Source organism: Falco cherrug, chromosome 1, assembly GCF_023634085.1.
Source record: "Falco cherrug isolate bFalChe1 chromosome 1, bFalChe1.pri, whole genome shotgun sequence".
Taxonomy (NCBI): domain Eukaryota; kingdom Metazoa; phylum Chordata; class Aves; order Falconiformes; family Falconidae; genus Falco; species Falco cherrug.
This window is the reverse complement of record NC_073697.1, coordinates 32,498,043-32,518,198: the sequence shown is the minus strand read 5'-3', so window position 1 is coordinate 32,518,198 and position 20,156 is coordinate 32,498,043. Positions and strand designations below refer to the sequence as shown.

The window sequence follows — 20,156 nt, the reverse complement described above, 5'->3', positions numbered from 1 at the left end:
TTACCCTGACCTTTTAACAATCCTAAGCCACTTAAAATTTTAAAACACCACCACAACTGAACAAAGCCTTACAAATGCAAGGTATTTAAAAACAGACATTTAAAATTACAGCCTCCAGAAATGCTGTACAGGATTTTCCTTCCTATAGGAAGATGAATGTTATGGCCTTCAATAGTTGACAGTATCCTTTAAATAGAAAATGCGTTCAAATCCTCCTGTATCTGTGGTATATCATAACACAGTGCCGCTGCCTAATAATTCATCTCTTAGTTGCAGAGGACAAAACAATCGCATGTCAAAAAAAAAGGAAACAGATAAGGAAAAGATTCATTTACCCAAGCTATAAAATAGACCATTCAATTTTGATAGCTGTGATTTAAGTTAGCCAATAAATCTGCAAGTCAACTTCAAGCAATGTTCATAGTACTCTGACAGAATTATATGGTTTTAACTTCCCTCTAGCAACTAGGTTAACTTATCATAAATACAGGGATTTTTTTAAAGGTAGGAAAACAGAGTGAAACGTATCTTTATTTGCCATGTTTCAAAGTCAGTAATGTTTCTTTCCTACACTTACAAATATTCAACTAAATTTTCCACATAACAAAGCAATTAACAAAAAAAGCACACGCTGCAGAGGAACTTTAAACATAAGTCTCTTAAATTTTGTGATAAAAACAGTTGAAGTGGAACAACTGAGACACTAAATTTGAAACCATGTAAAAAAAGACATCTTACTAATATCTCATACTTTAGTGTACTACATATAAGCCCATAAAAATGTACCTGTTCAACTGTAAAACCTAAGGAATTTGCTCTATTTCTTATGAAAATAATTATCAAGAAGCAAGCAGGTTTTGTGAGTAACAAAGGTGCCCATTTTGGACAAACGACTCTGTATACCAAGTACTTTAGGCACCTCTACTCAAACATGTCATTTTCAGGTTAAGAAATGTTTCAAGTATTCCATAACCAAGCTACATGTTGAAATAATGTCACAGATACCCTATTTCCCATCCGTAACTGTAATGCTCACCTCAGCTTCTGCTAGTGCTTGAATGAAATCTTCACAGCAAATACAGGCTTTACACATACGGATACGTAATATTAGGAAAGAATGCAATGTATTTTAAGCTTCTTTTAATGGTGATTTAACAGCTGGAAATTATAAGTAGTAGCATCATGTGATCAGGCAGCAACATGTTCAAACCAAGATAAGTTACAGCAGGGCAAATCGTATGTTATACTTGTACAGCGCATCTGCCCTACATGCTTCCAAGAGTTTCCTTATATCAGTATATTTTAATCAGCCCTATAAACACCAGTATAATACAGGAAAGAGTAAGTCAAGCAAAGATTTTAAATTTAGTTGTAGCTTTTTTTTTTTAAAACTGTATTAACAGCCTAAGAAAAAATGGCTAGAGGAGAAGAGTAGAAAAGGCAACAGCAATATTAAAATGCAGCATTAGCTATGGAGCTACATTTCCTGCACTATGTTTCTATGAAAGTCTAGTTTTACGATTTCCATGAAATGAAAAGAAAACCACTGCCAAAATGATATTCATTTCACCACAACAGATCATCATGAACCTCACTTACATGACAGAAGAAACGCCTTCTGCATTGTTCTCACTTTTTAAATATACCTTTCTGAAAGTGGAACATTGTTTTGATCTGCCATTTTCCTTAAGCAAGGGGATTAAAGTATCTTTACTAATTACTGGCAGTAGTCAAGCAATTTTAAGGAAACAGACATTCAAAACACGGAGGTTTTGTTTGGGTTTTTGTTTGTTGGTGCTTTTTACAGTAGCAAATAACAAATTTCTTAAAGGTTACTTACCTATCAGGTACCCTTGGAGCAAAGCAAGATGTTGTTGAATGCACACAAAGAATATTTTCAGCACCAAGAGCCTTGATTTTAGCCTCCACTGCTTCTATGTCTGTCCGTAGCTCATCACCTTCTAACACATTTTCTATCACCACAGGCTCAAAACCTGAACAAAAAATGCAAGACCTGAACGTGTATCATCAAATCTCTGACTAATTGCAGGTTTTTAGTTCCAGTATAAATCTGAAAAAAAATAACCTTGCTTCTGTTGTTTTAACAGATTATTTCAGACTTGGATTAAGAACTGCTTTACTGTACAATGTCCATACAGCTAAAAACTACAATAAATTCTTGTTAAATACCGGACTCCAGACAAAAGCCTACCTTACAGTCTTTGCATGCAACAGCAACAGGTGGTCTGGTGAAACATTAGCATACTAAAACAGCCTCTCTAAAAAAGAATGCCAAGAGAGGTAGCAATGCAATAATGATTATTATGAATGGGCTTTCATCATAAAACCTGTGCCTTAATCTATAAACTTCCAAGTGACTTCTTAAAATATAAAAATGTCCGTGTTTGACCTCGTTTTGGAAGTGAACTTTGTCATATCAAAATCAAGCTATTTCCCAAGTCTTTTATTTTTTAAGTTTAAGTTTGTATTTAAGTTGTCCTACAGTGAACCTCATAAGGTTGTTTCTCAAGGACACGTATGACAAACGTTTGAAAAATTATCCCCTTTTTCTAAATGGTGGAATGTTTCCAGTTATGGAATAGGCTGCTCCGGAGAGATGTTGCAAAACCAGAGAAGATCCATCAAAGGGCTACCAAGATGGGCGTGGTATCGCGCACACAGCTTAGAAAGACAGGCTGTAAGAGCCACACTTCTCAAGCCTGAACAGGCTAAGGATAATAGCTAATAGCAGCTCCTAGCTATCTGAGAGGGAGTTACAAAGACAAGAGAGCCAAATGCTCCTTGGCAGGATACAGTAAGAGGCAACGGTAACAAATTTTGGTTTGAGAGGTTCAGAATAAACTGCAAAACCCCCCTTTTTTTCATTCAGAGGATAGCACAGCACTGGAACTGCTATCCAGAGAGGTTGTGGAATCTCCACCCTCAAAGACTGTCAAGATTCAGCTAGACAAAAGCATGGTTGACCTAATGTAGCACTTGAAGAGTTTTCTTTGTCGGGGAGGGAAGCCTGTCATGCTAGTTGCTCAAATTTCTACTTATAAATAAATAACTAAATCAGAAAGGTTCTGTTTACAGAATAAAACACTGGAAACCATATACTCCCTTCCCCAAACAGGTGTGGCACGGCAGCAACATCATGCTAGCTGAAGCAATTATTACTTTCTTGAAAAAACAGAGATGTTCAGTTTACTGAATGAAAGTAAGGACCGGGGGTGGGGAAGTTATTTCCAAAGCAGTGTAACATGGCCACAGCTATGTGAATTATTCCTTTATGGCTCAACACCGCGCCTTAACACTGACATTTAAGGCTCAAACTCTACAGAAGAACTTAAGACTAGAACAATTTATTGACATTGTTAGCCCTAGTCTGGTTTTCGATTAGCGATCTAGAAGACAGAGATTGCATTTAGTAGACAGTTGTTAGATATCTGATGCTGCCTGCTCTTTTTTATTTGATAATTCTTTTAATTAATTTTGTGGTAGACATCTTAACTACTAAATTAAACTACTAAAAAATTAACAGATCAATTATATTTCCTCACAACCTTCTCCATTATAAACATTAATTTCCTTGGCTTGATGTCCTAAATTGAGCATACAATTCCCAAAACACTCCCACTTTTCTTATATACATCTTCTATTTGTTCCGATCTGATACCTTTTAAACACCCCTGCATCTTACCTAGACAGAATCACTGGATTCCTGTGTCCAACTGTTTAGTAACTTTTATCTAATGATTCTTTTATGCAAAGAATAAATGTGTCCTAAGAACTAGGACCAGAATCTATGCCACCACCTGCAGGTATGTGCACTGAGCTGGAAAATTAAGTCTCCCTTACTTGCCCTTCCCTTGATCCTATGCATCTGTCTGTAGCTTCAATGCAGGGTCAGACTCCTACCCTTTGCTTACTTACAGAGTGGTAAACAAGGAAGTCCATTTGAGAGAAATGAAGGTTTGAACTAATAAAGGCATCAAACTAATTTCCTGAGTGAGGTGAGTGACACTGCAGGATTAAAAACAAGTAGGGCAGCTAACACTCCCCATGTTCTAAAAGAAAAGAATGTGCAAACTACACAGCTTGTCACCTTTTGATCACAATTCCTAGGACACATGTGCTTTTTGCTTAAATCTAAGAGAGATTTGAACCATGAGCCTTGGTTTTACATAATTCTCAGGACAGCAAATTAGGCATTTAACTCCAAAAGTGAACTGTAACTTCCTTAGTATTGTGTTCTCTATTGACTATATACACCTCTGTACCAAAACATACGCCTACATTTTACAAGGCATCAGGAAGACAACTCATACTTGTGGTTATGTGTTAGAAATCAGGAGTGTAGAAATAAAGCACTTACAGCTACTATGCATTAGGCCTTTTAAGGATCTTGCCGCAAGCATATGAACTGACCAGGCTGCTAGATGAAGTTTTGTATCTGTTAGAAGAACACACTGTGTAATCAGTCAGCTCCTTCTTACCTGCAGTTATCATTGATTTAAAGCAAGATTTCTGGTCTATACGTGGCCAGATAATGTATTTTGCCTTTGGTCTCTTGTGCCGCAATGTTAAAAAACACAAAGTTAGACTCATGCCAGTTGCCATAGGAACCACAAAACAATTGGTCACTGTCCGGACACCTGCACATAAAAAGCAAGTCAGAAATTAACATGAAGAACCCAAGACATGCCCCACACAAACAAGAGATATTTTCACGTTTACACCTACCAGCCAGCTTTATAATATCCAGAACTACTGAATTAGTAAGTTTGTTCAAAAGGCTAGACCCTGCAGCTTTAGGCTGGACTGCAGAAATATCACCTGACCTTCCAATTCCATGGATCAACCTAAAAAAAAAAAAAAAGGTTGAAAGCATACATCAAGTTTTTTTCACATCCCAAAGCAATAATTCTTGCTGACTGAAGAGAATTTAATTTGATAAACAATTGTGGAAAATGCTGTATCCAATGCAACGTCAGTATCTGCCATAACAAGTTCCATTATAACAAGATATATTCGCATGAAATTGATTTATTTTTTTTTTTAGAAGTAGATTAACAGTGTTCCCAGTATGCAAGTAAAAACTTTGAGAAGACCCATAGTAGCAACACCTTTAGCATCCGGCAAGTTTCCTTTTAAAGGCACCTCAGTACTTCTTGATGTCTGCTGAATCAGCATTACAAATGTCAACACGTTCAGGCACACAACTCCAAGAAAAACAAAAACCTGCTGCCTACAGTGTAGCATACCATAGGCACAGTGGTATTATACAGATACTTCCCTGAGAAATGCTTCATCTCCATAGGGCAAAGACACAATACATACTGTGACAAAACATCCTGAAAGACAATTAGGTTAATGTTATCACTTTGCCCATCTTTTTCTACGTCTTCATTTCATCTACCTGATTCTGCTATTCAATATTATGTATCGTGCAATACCATCTCTGCATGGTGTTTATAAATTATGTTTATAAATGTTGGATATTACTTAGCACCTTTCAGGAGTGGACGGTACTGAAACCGTTTATAAAGTAAAGTTTACAGAGCTAATTTTACCTATGGCTCAAACGCAGCAGCTGCTCAAGTAAGCTAGGAACAATACACACCTATTTATGGCTTTAATTCTGGTTTTGTCTTGAGAATAAAGTAAAATGCAGTCTGATGAGTGTATGGAATTCAGAACTTCTTGGAACATAGTTTTAAAATTTTTTCCCCCCATTTCAAGCTATTGACTGAAATCAACAATAGCTTGATAATGAATTGAAGCTTGCACATAAACCTCGCTCCAGTAAAAATATTTTATTTTTATACATATTATATATAACGTATATAAATACTTTGGGTATATATATAATATATAATAATATATTATTCTTAATAGCTTCCTCATACTACTACTACTACTTATTTTCTGCAAATATGTACTCCTTTCTAAGGAGCAATCCTCTCTAAGACTGGCCCTTCGAATTTATTAAGCTGAAAGACAGCTTGAGAACTATCTCCTGCTACCTCCATCACTCCCAAAGTTACCTGTAAAAGGTATTGCAGAAATAAGTGGAGTAGAGGATGCCTCTGTGCCTTTCCTTGCTATTGCTGACACTCATAGGTGAAGGCAAGATGCCAGGTGACGGAGCTGCATCAGACCGACAGCAGCTAAATGCCAGCCCAGGTTGTCTCTGGCCAAAAGCTGGGCATGGTTTCTCCAGTACTTTCTGAAAGCAATAATTCCTTGGATACTCATCCCAGTGTGACCACCTACCTCCCTTGCCACACATATCCTAGACTAGAGAGCAGTACAGAAAACAAAATGTATTAGTGCTTTTCTTCATTAATTCTTCATGGTACTGTAGGGTTTATGAAAGCCATTAAGCTTAAGTAATTCAGCTTCCATATGGTAAAGCTTACTAAATTTCTGGTCTCTAATATACTTTTGTGTTAATCTTTCTAGGAGAAACATTCCAGGAAATTTCACTTTGTTTCATTCCCATTAAACACCACAGCAAGGTACTCAGCACAGATGTCTGTGCAAAAAAAAAAAAAAAAAAAAGTATATTCATAAATCAATTAACACAGACCCTCTAGAATTACAGCATGCAACATCCCATCAAGAGTCAGAAGGTCTACAAGCTACTAAAGCTACTAAAAGCTCTTCTTGTCTTTATAGATCTCCCTGCTTCATATAAAAACATACTATAGATGTACTGGGTTTTCATGTGCATATCAATTACTTACATTATAAAGATATTAATGAACATAACTAAATACAAATAGCTGTTCATTAGGAATGCTTGATACTTTACAACTAAGTATGCAGTAGGTTTTAATAATATACACGTGAAAATCTGTACGGTATTAAAAAAGGCAAGTAATGCACAGATTATTTTAAAACAGGAAGATCTCTGACTCCCCAGCATGCAGTCATCTCAATGTCTTAAGCTTCTACCAGTTCAGCATACAGGACATAACACTGACAGAACATTCTTGTTCCATTCCAGACCTTCCAATGCATTATTAAATTTCAATACAGAAAGTTGTATCAATTCAATATTATTATACTGTTTTTCTCAAATGCTATCAAGGTTTCAGATAACAAGACACAATAAAATATGCCACTTAAAGGAACTAATAAAAAATATGAATAATTCAAATTGCCAGTGATTTATACCTGTAATGCCTTCGGGCAACGAGTCCTGACGCCACTCTTCCTTCCCTCTCACCCACACCACAGTTGCCCAGAAAGTTATTGCTATCCATTATAGCAAGTTCATGCAGAAACAGTTCAATGGTGCTTTCATCCCATCCATCTTCAGGACATTTTCCCTTAATAACAGAAAGGTAACCACAAAACTTGGAAATCAAAAATGAACAAAACTTTATGCAACTTGTTTGATTAATGTTTCTCCTTCTTTCCCACAGTGAACAGCAGTTTGTATTTTTGTTATGCTGTTTTGTATTATATGTTATGAACCTGTCATCAAAGAAAAAAGTTAAATAATGATTTTTCTGTATATCAAGTGCAATTACATTAGCATATCCCGATATTAAAATAGGCAAGCTATTTTTCACTTTCAAGTGTTCTTTAAAGTACACACAAAACCACTGCAGCATCTACACGTTAATTACTCCCTAGAAGACTATGGTTCAACATGTTCTCTAGACAAGAATCTGCTACAGGAATCCAACAGAAAATTGGGCGAAAGGGAGATAACTGGGTATTACAAAAGCAAAAATACTAATTATGAGCAGAAGGGAAATATAGTTTCACTTATAACACATCTTCCTATCTGCGTATTTTCCTTTCTAGTTATTACCTAGCAGCTAAGGAAAGCATTTACAAACTTCAAAACTGCAAACAGTAACATGCTCGTTCTTGTGCTCTCTACCGAGTTGAGACCTGCACTCGTCTTTGCAAACTGCAGAAGAGATCCTCTGGGGAAAGGTACTCATAAATCCACCCAGCACTACCACCGCAGCGCAGAGGTTCTGCACGTGTCGCGATACGAGTAAAATAAATTCAGTAAAACTAATTCACGTCTTAAGCGTGGTATGAAAGTTAAGTTTGAAACAGCAGGTGACGTGACTAAGGATGTTCAAGAACTGAAAGATTTGAGAACTCGATGATGATTTCTGTACACTGGAGACAAATACATTGTTTTGGCACAAGCGTCATTTTTTACCTCGTGTAACAATACGTTAATATTTTAGTGTTTAAAAAAACCATTCTTTAACTGTCTGCTGAGCTTTTCTCGGCGAATGCACAACCTAAGGCAGTAATTTTTTTCTCCCAAACAAGGCCTTTCACTTCGGGGCTCCCTAAGGTCTCTGCCACCGCGGCAAGGCCAGCTCAGCTCTCCCGAGCCGCCATGCCCGACGCCGGGGCAGCGCCACGGCGGGCTCGAGAGCGCCGCTACAGCGGGGCGGGAGCTGCAGGGGCACACCGGCGCGGGGCCCGCCGCGCCCGGCAGGCTGCGTGCTGACAGGGCCGGCCCGGGGACGCCCCGTGCCTCCCCCCCCGCGCCCCGGGCCAGCCGCCGCCCGCGGGCGGCTCAGCGCCGCGCTCCCCGGCTCCGGGGCCCCGGCACGGCGGCCGGCAGCGGCGGGAGCGGCCCGGTTACCTGCTCCAGCAGGGCCCGCAGGCGCAGCTCGTGCGCGCGGCGGCCCTGCGCCCCCTGGCGCACATAGGCCGCCGTGACCAGCCGCTCGCTGCAGCCGAAGTTCTCCGCGTTCATGGCCGAGGGGCGGGCGGCGGCGCGGCTCCCGGCGGCGCGGGCCCCGGCCCCTCCTGTTGCCGCCGCCGAGCCGCCGCTCCTCCTCAAGCGCGACCGCCGAGCGGGCCACCCGGCCAGCTCCCGCCGGAGACCGCCTGGGGCAGCGTTGCGCATGCGCCGCCGGGGCCCCGCCCCTCCCCTGGCGCCGGCGGAGACCGGTCCCGGCGGCGCCCCCCGCAGCAGGGCCGGGCGCCGGGCTCCCTCTGGGGGAGGCGGGCCTGTGCCTGCCGCCGCCGCTGAGCATCGCCGTTTTCCGCGCCCGGGCGCGGTCCTCCCGACAGGTAGCCGGCGGCCTCCCTCCGTGAGGGGGAGGCGCCCGCCAGAAGGCAGGCTTCTTGGCTTGTGACGAACCTGTGCATGGGTTGTTCCCCCCGCCCCCCCCGCCAAGTTTAGCGTTAGGCTGTTGAGAACGGCCACGTACCTGCCCTTAAGGTTCCTGTCAGGGAAGCGCCTTTTCCGCTCTTCGCAACGTGTCCGTGAGCAGAGGTGGCGGCGTGGCTGCCCTCAGCACGGAACAGCGGCCCGCTGGGTGCAGCCGCAGCCCAGCCCGCCCGCCGGGGCTGCGGAGGCAGCGCCGAAGTGGCGTTACAGAGAGAAAGGCGTGCAACTAGGAGACGGCTAATCTGCTTTTTTTTTTTTTTTTTTTTTAACATTTACATTATTTGGGGGGAAAAAACACAGCAGCAGGCAATGTGGGGCAAGGATCGGACCTTTGCTGGGGATTGCCAGCGAAGCCTCAGCAGGTGGAAGCTCACCGGGTGCGCAGAGGCTCCTCAGGGCATCTGAGTGCCCGCCGGCCCCCGCGGGCGCTGCGCTCTGGCAGGCGGGGGAGCTGGCAGGTTGCCGTGTGCCTTCCTGAAATAACCGGTAGCAAGCATGCAAAAACTGAAGAGGTATGCAGTGCGTTTGTTCCAGTGTTTAGTTTTAACCAGCCTGTACTGGGTCAACAGACTTCGTTTACGGTGTCTTACCTGATTCTTCTGTTTTACAGTTTTGAGCTCTGACGGGTAATTAACGTGTGAAAAGTACATAGTGACCATGCTGCTTCTGTAGGTTTCATTAGCCTGATTAGGATCTTTCAGGCGCTCTGACAGAGCAGTCTTACCTGTTTGAACTGTTGGCTCAGACTATAATTAACACAGTTTCTTAGTCCTGTTGAACAGAAAGGAGCTTCGGAATTGAATTGTCCCGCTGCTCAGTCCCTGCAGTCATGCTGCATCTGGATTGTCCCCACGTGTCGCGTTGCCGGTACTGTAGAAATACCGAACAGCTCGTCACCGCGGTCTTTATTTTGAAGTGTCACAAGAGGGCGCTCACCTAAAGCTTACAAGTGCCCCACGGTGCACGTTTTCCCTTCTTTTTCCACTCCAACGTTTCCCCATAGTACTCCGGTACATACTATAAACATGACAAAGAATGCTCTGTGGATTAGAAGGATAGAGACAAAAGTGTTAGCGTGAGGAAAATGATCCAACTTACTTGCACGATTTAATTGCTAATAATTTTAATCCAGGTGGCTAATTGAGAGTATTAGCTAATCAGAATTAAAATTAATGGTTTCATAGCAATGATGGTGACGTGTATTTTGTTTAATTATGAGCCGCGGTAGTGTTTGAACTCTGCAGCACTGAAGATTGAGGCAATGTAAAGATTTTGTTGGATCAAGGCCTGTGAGCAAGTAACAGAATTCTCATTGCAGTAGAAGATAAAAACTAAGTTAACTGCATTTAGACATGCACTAGACTAGCAGGTGTAGAAGATTCTCTAAACCAGAAGAAATAACTCATTAGCTATTTCATTTTTTGGTTCATTCAATAGAAAGAACTTTCAAACTTTTTTTAAAACCCATGGATGGACTGGTTAACAGAGCATTACTGAAACAGCCACAATGCACTCATAACTAATACAGCTAAAGGAAGACGGGGTCTTCCTTAATGGTCTGCTGGGCAAAATGTCAGACTTCTCCCATTTTAGTCTGATCTTTTTGTTTGCTTCATGCAGGAATTAACATCTGTATAATTTTCTGTATGGAAAATAACATCCAGTCGCTGTAACCTTCATATACTTGTTTACTGGGCATAAAATGGCTATTCATCTGCAGTCACAGTTGACTGTTCATTTTTAATAGAAAGGAATGGAAACAGAAATGCAAGTGTGAACAGATTTTATCCAATGTTACAGATATTAGTAGTTACATAAGTAAACAACAATTTAATTCCGAAGTCCACTGGCTGACAGGTAACCTGAGACAAAACAAACACAAGTCAAACATTTCAGTAAGGTTTTATTTTGTCAGTAACCAAGCAAAGTAATTTTCTTTCTGTGTTCTGGGTTATGGACAAAATGAATCCTTGTATTATGGATAATTCTAGAATAATGAAAATTCAGTATGTGCAATTATTATTTTAGCTGAGCACTGGTTTGCTCTCAGTATAACCCAGAATCCCAGTTGTCTACAAGTACTTCATACGTGTATCTTTCTCCCATATTTCACCAAAATCTTTTTGAGTACTGCATTGAGGAAACCCCCTCCTGTACAGAGAGGTGTGGGAAGAGGGTATCCACATCAAAGTCTGATGCAGCATGTTGGGGTTATAGTGGTATTCTTTTTCTTGCAATTAATAACAAGGATGGTTGCGGGAACATGGAAATAACGTCAACGTATTCATAGTTTTCACATATATATTTTTAGGCTTTGTTTTGGAAATCACCATGATGGCGTAGAATAATGCCTTTTGAAGTATGGGGAGGGAGAGCAGCTGGCTAGTGGACAGCGGTGGCCAGGAGACAAGCCTGTTCCAGAGGGACAAGTAAAGCCAGTGTCGGGGATGTTCTGTTAAGTGACTAACAGTGAAAAAAAAGACAAGTACGGAGGCCTTTGGCTGTGATTTCCCGGAAGAACGTTGAGCGGATCTGAGGCTGTCTTAAGCCATGTGCAGACTAACACCAGCTGACCGCAGCACCCGGTGCTGGACGAACACTCGCACCGGTAGATTTGGCCCCCGGCCGAGGTACCGCGGGAACCTCGCCGCACAGACTCCGCCGTGCCACGGATACGACGCCGCCGTGGGGCACGAATTCCTTGCACACCGATGTGCTAGCCCCGTGACTGGTAGCCGGCCTGGAGATGAGGCGGGAGCCCCTCCCGACCCCGCCTCAGCCCGGCGTCGCCGGCTACTCACACGCGCGGCGGCTCGGGGGCGCCGCTGGGGCCGCGGCCCCTTTAAGGCAGGTAGCGGCGGGGGCGGGTACCGGCGCGCGCGCAGGCGCGGGGGCACGGCGGGCGCGGAGCCGGCTGCGGCGGCGGAGCGTGCAATGGGCTGCGGCCGAGGGGCCTGAGCCCGGCCGGCGGCGCCTCCCGCCGCGCTTGGGTCCCGGCCGCCCATGGCGGAGCCGGGTGCTGAGGAGCCCGATGAGCGGCTGCTGCTCCTCGCGGAGCCGGCGCCTCAGGCGGGGCCACCCTGGCGGGGGCCGCAAGGGGCGAAACCCGCCCCCGGCGGGGCTGTGAGGCTGTGTGGGGAGCTGGGGCCTGAGGAGGAAGACTCGGGTGAGGAGGACTCGGGGCCGGAGGGAGATGGAGAGGACGAGCCTCTCCTGCGGGCGTCGGGCCGCGGCCGCCGAGCGGGCGCCGCCTGGGACAAGGGGCCCAGCGCTGCCGCAGGTACGGCCCGGGGCCGCCGCCTCCGCCGGGCGGTGCTGACCGGGGGGGGCGGGCAGCGGCGCGGGCAGGTGGCTTGGCTGGCGGGGGAGAGGTGGCCCCTGCCCTGCCAGAGGGGCAGGGAACGTGCCTGTAGGGGCTGAAGTACCCGGTGCCGGCTCGAGGTGTCCCGTTCCCACAGAGAGCTCCTTCGGAGCGTTCCTCGGAAGGCACCGGCGCGGGCGGTAATGGCTCGGCGTTGCAGTGCCGCGCCTTTCTGTGCGGGGCTGCCCGAACTCCTTTACACCTTCAAGAGTGTCTCCACTGTTACGTCTCCTTGTTCTCTGTCTTCTGTTCTGTTGGGCTTTGCTTTGTTTCTGTTATGGTTTTTGCAACTTTTGGCTTTACAAATTTTACAGACTGTGTTCTGTGGTGGGACCGGCTGCTGCTTCCTGCACGCTTGGCGAACGCTATCGAGTTTTCTATTTGCTTCCCCTATTCCAACAATTACTTGCTTGTGACCCCTATCTTTTCATCCTGTAAAAAAAGTTTTATTCTGTTTCTGTTCTTGGCTCCGGACATCTACTCGCTTCCTGGTACTGTCACCTGTATTAAGAGTTTTAGATGTGAACTCTTCTGCCCCATTTTTGGTTTCATAGAGAACTTGGCACTTTCCATGTTTTGAAACCCAGTCTTGAAGAGAGAAAGAAATGTGATGAGAAAATGCAGAAATGCAAGAACATAGTTATTGATTTGAAAGGAAGCGTAACCATGGCCGTTATCTACTTCTAAATATAAGGGCAAGACAATAAACTAAGCAATTGCTTATTTTTATTTTTTTTTCCTTTAGACTTTCAAGCATTCAGATTCTGTGCAACTTTGTAAACAGATGAGATGTACATCTAGGAGAGGTTTGCTGACATAAATCTGTGGACGTCTATCACTTAGTAGTGTTTGCTGTTGTAACTTTACCATAGGATTTCTTGCCAGAGACTGGTAAAAATGGTTTCTCTTGCGACAACAGCATATTAAAAACAAACAAAGCCCCCATCAATTTAAGCAATATAAGTTGTGCTAGTAACTTTTTTAGCAGCCCCATAGAGCTTTTGCTAGTGCGCTGTGTTTAACCATAAGAAAAAAAATTTTCTCATCTTTTAACCAATGGTCCCAAGCATAGACCAGACGTGTATTGCAAACACACCCTTGAAGTGTTAGAGTTCTGTCTTGTTCCCATGAGACTTGAGGTGTCTTAATGAGACAGCGCTTCTAGCAAAACATAGCAGTTAATGCTTCAGAGCAGAGACTAGAGCTGTGGGTCTTGCACCAGAGTGCAATTAGCGTCGTGAATGCAGAGTACTACTTGGGATTTGCCCCAAGAGTATGTAAGAAAATCTCAGAACTCTGATTGCATCATCTCATCTCTTGCTCATGTTTCCTTGTTCTTACCTTTTGGTTTCAGGTGGAACATACGTGCAAGAGATGTTATTCATGCATGTTATTGCAATGTGGAGAGCGTTTTCAGAATGGAGTTACTTGTCAGAATATAAGACTATAGAAAAAGATGGAACTGGTTGAAAAGACTACCTTTAATTATGTTAATGTTAAAATAGTATAAAGCGAGTTTAGTATTGACGGAGTTCATACATGTTAATCTTGCAAAGTGTAGTAGTTTAGCTTATGTCATGTTAATTTGATGGAAGAACAGATTGAGGTGATAGTATTTGTATCTTCTTCGGTGTGTCCTCACCATTCCACTATAGTGGCTTCACAGCATTAGGCCTTGTCCAAACTAATTTGGAAAAAGGGATTGGGCTTGGTAGGTAGACTATGTGTGCGCGTGAGAGCCCTGGTCTCCTGAGTGACAGTTTAATGAGAAGAGTAGTTTTCAAGAGCGGCTGCAAGAAAAATCTTGATTAGTTACAGTTGTAAGTTTGGAGACTGTACTGGGAGTAGGTTGCAACTATAACATGCATTCACAGCGGAAAACTTGGCTAAAATAATTTTCAGGGAAGAAACCAAGTCAGAAAATGCTGCCACATTCAGGAAATACTAGCTTCAATAAAAATGGCATATTTTCACATGGAGAATGTTGGTAAGCTGAAAGAAAACTTCTTAAAACTGCCAGTTTTGTTGTTTTCAGCCTATATGTTTTTGTACAGCCACGTCACTGTGGTAACAGAAGGCTTTCTAGTAGCACGGTAGCAATCATAACTTTTAAAAATTATTTTTCTCCTCCTTGAGCATGCAGGATAATGTGGTTTGTTTGGTTTTAATTTTTTTTTAATTGAATATATTTTTCCTGTAGATTATAATTTATGTTAGAATTTCCTCAAGACAGTGAGACTCTTACGGTTTTTAGATTCTGGAGTGAATGCACAGAAATTGAAAGTTGTCTTCTGCATAGATAACTTCAGTCCCTGTTATGGACAGTTCATCTGTAGGTCCTCTTCATCTGGAAGATCAACGTGCAGAGCAGCTTCATATGGATGTTGCATTTTCTTTGGTAACAGTATAATGCACAACACTGATTTTTGCATTTGCTGACAAAAATATATAGTAGACACAGCTCAGCTGTGTGATGTGACATTTCTCATGTAGAGATAGTTGAGGCTTGAATATGGAATAAGAACCACAGATTCAAAGTGACTTTTCCCATAAAAATAAATGTATTGTGGTTTTTTTGGTTTATTTCCCTAACTCGCTTAAGTACACGGTGACGAGGAAACTCTAGAACCCTTTCTCTTGGTTCTGAGACTCTATGAAATAAAATTCATTGATTGTCCCCGGCAGTCCCAATAAAAGCCTTAAAATAAACTGTAGTTTATTGCAGAAGTGTTGGCCATGTAGTCTAACAGATTCTGATCTAATGGGCTGTAGCTGATCATTAAGAATGAACTGTTACTAGTTTTTAAGGCTTCTCTTCATGTTATCAGCTTAATACTAAGGTTTTTGTGTGTTTTATGCTTTTTAAGTCTTTTCGATTTGGAAGCTGTATTATTTGTGGGTGGTTCATGCAAGCAAGTGGTAGTGTTCTAGAAAACTTCAGTGAATGTCGTATGCTACAGAAAGGTGTTCCAAAACGTCAAGAGCAATTTTTATTATTTATTTTTTTATTTGGCTATCCATAAACTGTTTAGGAGTATCTTTTTGGAATTAGTTCTGTCAGTTGTTGTTCCAGAAGTATGTATGTGTGTTATTTTAGCTTAAGTTTCTTCAAGTGCTGAAATGGGAACAAGGCGACTTTATCTGTGAATGCTTAATTTAGAATAATGCAACTGTTGCTGAATGCAGAAATGAGCCCTAGTGCACAGACCCATTAAAATGCACTTGATAAGAACATGGAATAATCCTAGCCCTAAAAGTAAGGTACGAACCCCTGCAGTTTGAAAACTTGCAAAGAAATAATTTGGAAGGGTTTAAAGGACGGTACAGGTATTAAATCTTGGCAACTTCTTTTTATCTGGCTAAATGTTTTTGGAGAGGCATAGAGTTTGCATAAATGCCTGCGTAGAGCTGATCTTTTGGTCAGTAGTAAAGAAATTCTGCAAGCAGTTGATAGTATTTAATATTGGAATGGTGATGGTATCCAGTACTTCACTGGGATATTAGTGCTGCTAATTGTTTTGTGAATTACTTTGTTGTGTTTTAGCAGATAACAAGCATGTTACCCAAGCTGGTAAATGAAGGGTATGATGCCATTCTAATAAGTTAGTGGGTAATGGACAGTTTACTTTCAGATAGCTTTCCCTGAAAAATACTACAAAAATCTTAATAAAAATGGTATGTAAAATCATTAGCACTTTTTTAATAGGTATGATTTTGAAGGTGGTTTTTTTTTCTTTATGGGCTTCCTTATATAAATAAAAATATTCGAAAAATGTAAGCACTTTGCAGTGGTAGTCTCGAATGAGTTGTTACAGATTTGGCTGATTTACCTTAAACAAAAGGTTGATTAGACATGGGTAAATCGGTGGGAAAACTTGCACTGATTTAATGGATCAGATTTTTTAGCCTGCTATTGAATGACCACAGCAGGAAAGGTTGTTAGCTTTTCAGTACGTTTACTTTTGTTGTTAATTTGTAGTACAAATTACACTTAAGATTGCCTGTTCTCTTATTTTTCAGGGCATACAGGACGTACTGCTGATATGAATATATTTTTAGATGATCCAGAATTTGCAGAAATTATTCTGAGAGCAGAACAAGCTATAGAGTGTGGAGTTTTTCCAGAAAGAATCTCTCAAGGATCCAGTGGAAGTTACTTTGCCAAGGATCCAAAAGGGGTGAGCATGTTACTGTGAAGTCAGAAGCACTATCAGCAATGAGTTTAACATGGAAATTTTAAAATTCTATTTAAATGGAAATCATCTAAATAAATTGTTTAATAATTTAGAGTATGCCAAAATCTGTGTTGAAAAAGCAGTGAGAGTAATACTTAGATTTCTAACTATGTCTTGCTAAGCCAAAATAACTATTTTTCTGTTGCAGTTTTACCATGTTTTGAATTATCTGCACCAAAGAAATGTGAAGAAAATAAAAATAACCTCTTTAACATGTGAAAAAGATTCAGGAATTCCTTTGTGCAGAATCTAACATCTTGTTCTTTGTATGTTTTAATTGATTTTTGACACAACTGAGCTTCTGATTTCGGTACTGCTTAAGTTTCTTTAGCCAAGCCTCCTATATTATCTCTTTTCTTTTTACATAGTCTTTTATTTAGGTCATGTGTCCTTCCTCCTGCATGATTGGTAGATAGGCAAGAAGATCAGTATAAACAGATCTACCTTTTTACTTGCATTTGTCTGCTGAATCTTAACTTGAAGATTTGGTTTCCCCTCCCTTAATGGTAAATGGTACCTTGAATAGTGATCATCAAAGAGGTATCCTAAGATTACTTTGAGACAGAGAAGTAATGGTTACCTGAATCTTGCTTGAAAAGCAACATTTGGTTAGCATTACTTTATAAGAGAAAATTATGTTTCAGACATACTTTCACATTGTCAGTTGCTTTGCGGGATTCTTGCTGTTGTGTACAATGCTGCTTCAGATTTTCAAACTTTGAATTTCACCAGACTTATTTTGGCAGACTTCTTAGACTTCAGGTCATTTCCCTACTTCAGTAGTTTAATTCTTTGTAGGTATTCAAGTTATATGCTTATATGTACATGCTCAAACTTCAGATTGTTTTTAAATAGGTTATTTAGATTAGGATTATGTCTTATTTAATATGAAATAGGAAAAACATGAGAGTAATTGAATACTGGTTTAAATCAATACTTTTCAAAACATTCAATGCATGGCGTGTCTGAAGAGTAGTCTACAGTGTTATGCTAAATATGCTTTAAAGCTGGTTAAGTGGGTTTTTTGGTTTTTCCTAATGCTGTGCAGTCGAGATCTTTTATTCTTAGAAAGTTAGTTAGTAGAGGAATTTCTAGGAAAAAAAATCATGTTTGTGCTGGATTTCTGTATGTGCAAATTTGCACTTTTTTGGTGACTAGCAAATGCCTGGGAGACTGACTGTGCCCTGGGGCTAATAAGAGAGTACTTAACAGATCATTTTTGTAACCATAGTGTTTTGGATGGAGCGCCTTATTTCCTTGTTTTTTAGGTGGTGATCTTGTTGGTTTTACTTATGTTTTTCAGTGAAGTGTTAGTTTTGCTCCTAGGAGTGACTTGCCCTCCCCTTTCATGCAGGTCATTGATTTGAATGTAAATATTTTGCAGAAATGAAGATAAAAAACCCACCATTTTTTTTATGTGGGCCAGAAAAACTTCATTGCAAGATACGAAAGTATTTGCCAACATGGGATTCTGAGAATAATACCAAGTTCCTAGCTGACTTTCAATTTTGCTTTTATTCTTTGCGCTAAATTTAGAGCTTATCTAAATGTTACCCTTATTAAAGGTCTGATAAAACTTAATTTTGTCACTAGTGCAACTCCCATTTTTGAAATGGATTTCACATCCTGTTTGATGGTGTTGCATCATTCAGACCAGTTTTGTGACTTGCTGCTGCTGTTCTTGAGTCATCTTCTCTTCCTTATGCTGGGGAAGAGCTTATTAAAGACATGCTAAGCCTTCTTACTGGTCAGCTTCTGAAGCGTTTACACAAGCTAATGCCAAGTTACAGGTAAATAACCAGTTTCCATTAGGTCATTTTATTTGCTGATTTGGGTCTGCCAGAAAGATAGAATTAAAATTGCCTAATTAAAATTAACTTTATATATTTATTGCCATAGTTGTGTACTGATAGGAAGCAGTTCAGTACTTAAGCAGCACTTGTTGGAGTGTTGAATATTTCTGTATTTGTTGTTCATTGTGTAACCAATAAAGTAAAAGACGTGACTCTTACAAACTGTTCTGCAGCATGTTTTTGACAGTTTAGCTGTTGGCAAGTTGATAATGCTAATGGAGTCAGTCTAGAAATTAGGTTTTAATTTGCAAAATTAAGACTGGCCTTGGTAGTTTTTCTACACATTGAGTTTTCTGGGACTACTGTGGTCCTCAACAGCAGTGGCTCTGTAAAATTGAGCAAGGTTCTGACTTCAGTGAAGCCTTGAAAACCCTATCTAGATTTGATAGTATAGCACAGTACGGTCCGGGCAAGTAATGAAATGAGCTAAGCTCCCTTTTAAAATGAGCAGTTTGTAGGAAGTATTACCAAAAGAGCAAATCAGAAAAGAGGTAACTAATGGTTTGGCATGTACTACCAAGTACACCATGACGTTTCTGGGAAATGAAAAGCTGCTAGCTTTGTTTTGAGCAGGTAAATATGTATGATTCAATAGGAAAAAATTAAATAACTTTTTAACAATTCTAAACCTAACATTAGAATTTTGACTAAACTAGTATACCAAGTAAATTCAGTCTCCAAAGTGTTGTGGTTTTAAAAAGATAAAAACAGTAAAGTGTTCAGAGAACATCCTGGCCTTTCACATTACGCTTACTATAAATATTCTATATGCAACCTTTTGTGTAGGTCTAAATTGAATTGTGTCCGTGGAGTTGCATAGAACTTGCTCATGATTTTGAACATAACCTTAGAATCACAGATGACAGCATATCAAAACCAAGAGAATTTTAGTCAGTTTTTTTCCTGCCCCTGTTGATAGGAACCTGATTTTATAGGATGAATGCAAATGGTGATATTTTGTAACCTATCTTTCCTGGTAGCTGATGGGAATGAATCAAAATAGATGGACAGGACAGGTGACGCTGCTCATGCCTGGTGTCTTGTGTAATCTGTTTACAGATTGAATGAAGTAAATTCTCTGTAGTTTGTCTTGGGCAGAGCAAGATTGTCTTGGACAATCTTGGACTAGTTAGGCTGTCTTGGACAAAGTGGGTGAAAATTCTTTAGAAGCTAGAGCAGCTAGTCAGGTCCTCTCCCTAGTCTAGTTGAATCAGCAGTTACTGAAGCAGAATGTTAGTTTCTGACTGCCAGCAAACTTGCTCATGACCTAAGAGTGTAAACCAGCTAGTGAGTCTTGGTGCAACAATAGGCAGTGTTTAGCTTAGAGGTACTCACTGGTTTTTTATAAGGATTTGGCGAAGTACTATTATGTGAAAATGGTTCTTAAGCAGTTGTTCTTAAATATATATTAGGTAATGATTTGATTTACTTACTGTAGTCCTGTGAGAAGGAATGAAGATACAGCATTTCTGCAGCATTTCACTTGAGCTATAAAACAGGCATTACATGGACTTTATGCACTAGGCTAAAGTTTATCA

General features: G+C 41.1%; 2 protein-coding genes across 6 annotated transcripts in view; one reads left to right on the top strand and one right to left on the bottom strand.

Annotated features, from left to right (window-relative positions):
• Window positions 1–9,353, bottom strand: part of SEPSECS (Sep (O-phosphoserine) tRNA:Sec (selenocysteine) tRNA synthase) — a 25,571-nt gene extending 16,218 nt beyond the window's left edge. The window contains exons 1-5 of one of the 2 annotated variants that reach the window (XM_055701007.1): window positions 9,210–9,353; window positions 7,186–7,340; window positions 4,747–4,865; window positions 4,500–4,658; window positions 1,841–1,994 (exon numbers count right to left, since the gene is read on the bottom strand). In XM_055701007.1, the coding sequence (XP_055556982.1) occupies window positions 1,841–1,994; window positions 4,500–4,658; window positions 4,747–4,865; window positions 7,186–7,274 (521 nt within the window). In that variant the 5' untranslated portion in view covers window positions 7,275–7,340; window positions 9,210–9,353. Of the gene's footprint in view, window positions 1–1,840; window positions 1,995–4,499; window positions 4,659–4,746; window positions 4,866–7,185; window positions 7,341–8,635; window positions 8,769–9,209 lie in introns of those variants that run through there. The other variant, XM_055701006.1, reaches the window with a different exon arrangement.
• The window catches only part of PI4K2B (phosphatidylinositol 4-kinase type 2 beta), a 25,291-nt gene continuing 13,882 nt past the window's right edge, over window positions 8,748–20,156 (top strand). For 2 of the 4 annotated variants that reach the window (XM_055701011.1, XM_055701009.1), the window contains exons 1-2: window positions 8,748–9,069; window positions 16,551–16,708. In XM_055701011.1, coding sequence (XP_055556986.1) covers window positions 8,748–9,069; window positions 16,551–16,708 — 480 coding nt within the window. Of the gene's footprint in view, window positions 9,070–12,057; window positions 12,450–16,550; window positions 16,709–20,156 lie in introns of those variants that run through there. The other 2 variants (XM_055701012.1, XM_055701010.1) reach the window with 2 other exon arrangements.